At 48.1% G+C, this 4191-nt stretch overlaps 1 protein-coding gene across 1 annotated transcript; it reads right to left on the bottom strand.

Annotated features, from left to right (window-relative positions):
• Positions 1–1842: 1842 nt before the first annotated feature.
• Ldoc1 (LDOC1 regulator of NFKB signaling) lies at positions 1843–3237 on the bottom strand. The gene has a single exon (XM_038316860.1). It carries the CDS (start codon positions 3100–3102, stop codon positions 2656–2658), a length of 447 nt encoding a protein of 148 aa, XP_038172788.1. The 5' UTR covers positions 3103–3237; the 3' UTR covers positions 1843–2655.
• Positions 3238–4191: the final 954 nt, after the last annotated feature.

Below are 4191 nucleotides of genomic sequence, written 5' to 3'. Positions count from 1 at the left end.
ATTTCAGAGCCCAGAAGTGCTAGGCCTAACTACCTTGCACGTACCTTAAAAGTTGCCTTGGCACGACAGCCTCACTAAGCACAGACCCTTCCCTTCCATTGGAGTATGAGATTGCTAAGTAGCCTCAACTTTTAGCACAAAGGGTTCATCACAGATACAGTCAAGAACAGGTTATCTCCCTTACAGTAAACTGTCCCTAGTCATTCTTATAGTTCTGCCTCAGGCCCAGGTACCCTCTCAGCAGCAATATGGATCCATTATGAATCCAAGGACATTGCATGCAGTAATTTATCATAGCTCTTCTCTGAATACCTGGCTCATCAATATGGAATGAATACCTTGATTTTAATTTCATTGGGTCTTTTACTTAATTCTTATCCCCCCAGAATCCCAAATCCCCCTATTTCTATTGATGAAGAAATGGTGATGTCTCCAAGTGTATGTGTTACTCTTCCAAGGATTTTTGTATTTTCCAATGAGAAGGGAGAAAGTGGTAACTGAATTCCAAATCACCAGCAATCCTCTTTATTCAGCAGCATTGGACACAGCAGCTCTGGAACACTGGATACGGCAGCTCTGGAACAGTCCCATTTCCACCCAGACTTTGGCCTCTTTGCCAAGTCCTCCTTACCCCCACCTGTCCCCACCCTCCAGAAAGCAAGTGTCCTAAGTCCCAGAAATGACTCCTGCTCTGAACTTTGTCTATTTACCAGGCAAAATGCTTTTCCAGCTGGCTTCTTGTAAGAGCCCCAAAGAGATAATGGGTTCTTTTCAGTTTAATATCCACTCTCTGCTCAGTTCCTGGTCACCTTGACATGTTCCTACTAAAGCCAATTTCATAATAAGCAAGCTGCTGGCTGAGCCTTGCTTCCAATGGCTTGGAAGTAACCACCTATGCTTGTGGAGTCCTGAATATGGAGCAAGCATTATTTTAAATGCTTTATGGGCAGGATCTGTTCCAATCCACACCTCATGATGACCAGCATCCCATTTCATCCCTGAAACCGTGCTAAACAGTAATGCATTATCTAAATCAATCAAAAGTTCTAAGACTGGATTGACTTTCAGAACAATAAAATGACATTCAGGTAGATAGAGAAAACCTAGATTTCCTCGCTATTTCCTGGTCCCCATGTATAGCCCCTCTTCCAAGTTCATTTCAGTGAGGTAACCTGATATAGTGAACTTACAAAGCTGGATACTTTATTCTTAGTACCCACCCTGTCCACTCCTTCGCTGACTCTGAACCCTCTGTGCCCAGAGATGGCAACCCTAACTCCAGCCCAGGGTCTGGTTCAGGAAGCATTTAAGCATCTTGCCAACTTCCATGGGCAGCAATCTGAGGCAAATGTATAAATGGAAACTCTAAGGACTGCTGCCCAAGGAGGGCAGAATGTTAAGTGTAGGCTGTACTGATTAAAGGCACATTAATCAAGATGTAAAATTTAACATTAGCTTAAGCACCTTACCATCTACTAAGTCAGTTAATGGATGTCTGAGCTCAATAGCCACGGTCCGGACAATGGATGTATTAGTAACCTTTGTTATACCCAGGAAGATGCCTGCACCGTCAGTTTGAATTACTAATAATGCCCCTTTCATTCTTCAAAGTGACCTAATATGAGATAATATACCCCCTACTCAGCCACCCCTTCATATGCCACCTTGGAGGCCCCAGACAATATTCCTTCACCAAAGCGCTTAAAACCCTATGCTATCTGTCTTCTGGAGACTAGAAATGAAAGTGAGAATACTAGAATTGAACCAAGTTCCCTGATCTCAATGAAACAATGAGATAAGAATGGCAAAAGAAAATGACAACTCTTAACCATGAAAAGACAATTTTGTTCTAGTTTTGCAGTGCTTGATATTTATTGAAAAGAATGCCATTGCTTTTTCCAGGTACTAGAGAGGATCTGGGCTGAACGCCTGTTCGCTAGTTTTTATTTCAGTCCTACTTGTCCATATGTACACATCTGTGGGACTGCCACAATTCTGAAAGAAAAGTGACAGCTGCGCAAAACTGATGCACACAAGAAAAGAAACGTCAACATTTCAACTGTCAGGCAGGCACATCAGGCTCCTGCAGCAATCTGGTCGGCCAGAGGAGGAACCTGCGAGTAGGTAGAGAACTAACCAGGCCCCTTCAGGGGTTGGTGAGCTGTCCAAATCAGTCTGAATAGGTGTAGCCAACTCCGTCATCTTCTTCTTGGTCCTTATCTTGAAAGGTGGATGGCTGCAGATGAGATGCGGTGGGTGTCGGTGGTGGTGAGGTGACAGGCACACGATTCTGGGCAGATGTAGGATGATGATCCAGTGGAAGCCAGCGGCAGGAATGCAGGTGGTCTGACCAGTTCAAACACAGGCCTGAACAAAGGCTGGAGCTCAAAACACAGTTCAGATTAGGGTAGGGGTGCCTGGATTGGTTGAAGTTGAACAGTGTGAGCTTCAGAGAAAGGCCCAGGCCCAACTCAAGTACTTGCAGCAGGTTACTGGAACAAAGACAAGCACTAAAAGGGATGAAGGAGCGAAGTGACTGGCAGGGGAGAGGAAGGCAATGCAAAGGGAGCGCGGTGGCAGGAGGAGTAGCAGGTCAGGGCAGGGAGGAGGCGGCGTGCAGGGCTCTCCCCCTCTAGGCCTAAGGGGGCTCAGGGCCTAGTCATCATCCTCTTCATCGTCATCAAAATCATCCTCGTCTTCGTCGTCATCCCAGCCAAAATACTGCTTCATCTCCTCAACAAAGGCCTCATAATCACAGAGGATGGGGCTATCCGTCAGTATGTACGGCACTACCCAATCCTCTGCTTCCCCGGAGAGGAGGCTGATCAGGAAAGCCACTTTCATGATGTCGCTGCAGAAGAGGTCCTCATTCACAAGCATGTAAGACATCGTCTGCACAACAAACTCAGGGAGCCGGCCGCTCTCGCCGTGAAACCTTGAAGGGAAGGGCACCGGACAGTTAGGCCGACGTACCTGGCGCAGCAGAGAGGCCCGCTCACACACCAGCATCCGCAGCTGTGTCATGAGCCGGCTGTTCTCCATGCACAGGGCGCGGTGGCGGACCAGAAGCGCGTGCAGAAGCAACACCAGTTCATCCACCATGGTGAATCGCTTGGAAGGACTCGGGCTCTGGGGCTCGGATCGGCTCCGCGGAGCTGCTCACGGCGGCCTAGCAGGAAGTGCTGACCCTGAGCAAGGCGCGGAGGGGGATCTAGCTGGTGGCGGAAGCTCCACCCACAAGGTCACTCTGGCAGCCCGCGCGCCAGCGCAGTGCGGTGAGGAAGGCGTGGCGGAGGGGTGGGTGCTGGATGGCGTGGGGGTGTGGCCGGGGTGGGACTGGCGGCCAGAGTGGACGTGGCCGAGGAGGAGGAGGGCGTGACCAAGGGAGCATCGCCGCAGGCCCCCGCCAGTTCCCCCAGCCTGAAGGAGAAAGGCTGAGGTGGGGGCTAGCCAAGCTTGCCGCAGTGGAGGGCTATGTGAGCTTAGGGCATAGAAACTCAGCATTCAGGGCTGGTCTGGGCCCGCTGAAACTTCTTTCCAGCCAGTCTGTTCATCCGATACAGTGCTCCTTTGTGGGCCTGCCACCATCAGCACTTTTTAGAGTAATTCTTTCTTAACACATTTCCTTGTTTGTTTAAGTTTCTCCCAGAGAAATAACACTGCTCTGAGGGCCACACTGCAGGGGACGTCATTTGGGTTCAGAGTCTTATAGAAACGCAAGGGGTGCATCTTTCATTAAATAAATAAATAACATTCAAGGACTTCTCTTCAGTTGTGAAATAATAATTTCATTAGGAAGACGTCCAAAATCAACACGGGGTATCCTCTTGCAAGCGTCCTATCCTCGATTTTTTTCAAATTCCTATTATCAGTGACTTTGTTCCTGACTAATACACTGCCATAAGCACTGAAAAATTATTCTGCCTGCCTATTCTGAATGTGATTAGTTGTTGATAACTACGTTTGGCCCAGAAACCTTGAGCTGATACCTATTGTGTCTGTTAGTTAAAATACATCTCCAAATTCAATAACTTCTGCTACCCTGATCCCTGCCTTCTCTCATCCTCTGTCATGTCTAATCCCTTAGCTGTCATTCTTCCCTTTTTGGAGCATATTTTCTGGAATAGCCTCAGAACACTTTTAGAATGGGAGTTGGATCTCCCTGATTCTCCAGCAGTTTCCCCTCTGCTG

The sequence above is a fragment of the Arvicola amphibius genome, chromosome X (assembly GCF_903992535.2).
Source record: "Arvicola amphibius chromosome X, mArvAmp1.2, whole genome shotgun sequence".
NCBI lineage: Eukaryota > Metazoa > Chordata > Mammalia > Rodentia > Cricetidae > Arvicola > Arvicola amphibius.
This window is presented reverse-complemented; position numbering and strand designations above follow the sequence as displayed.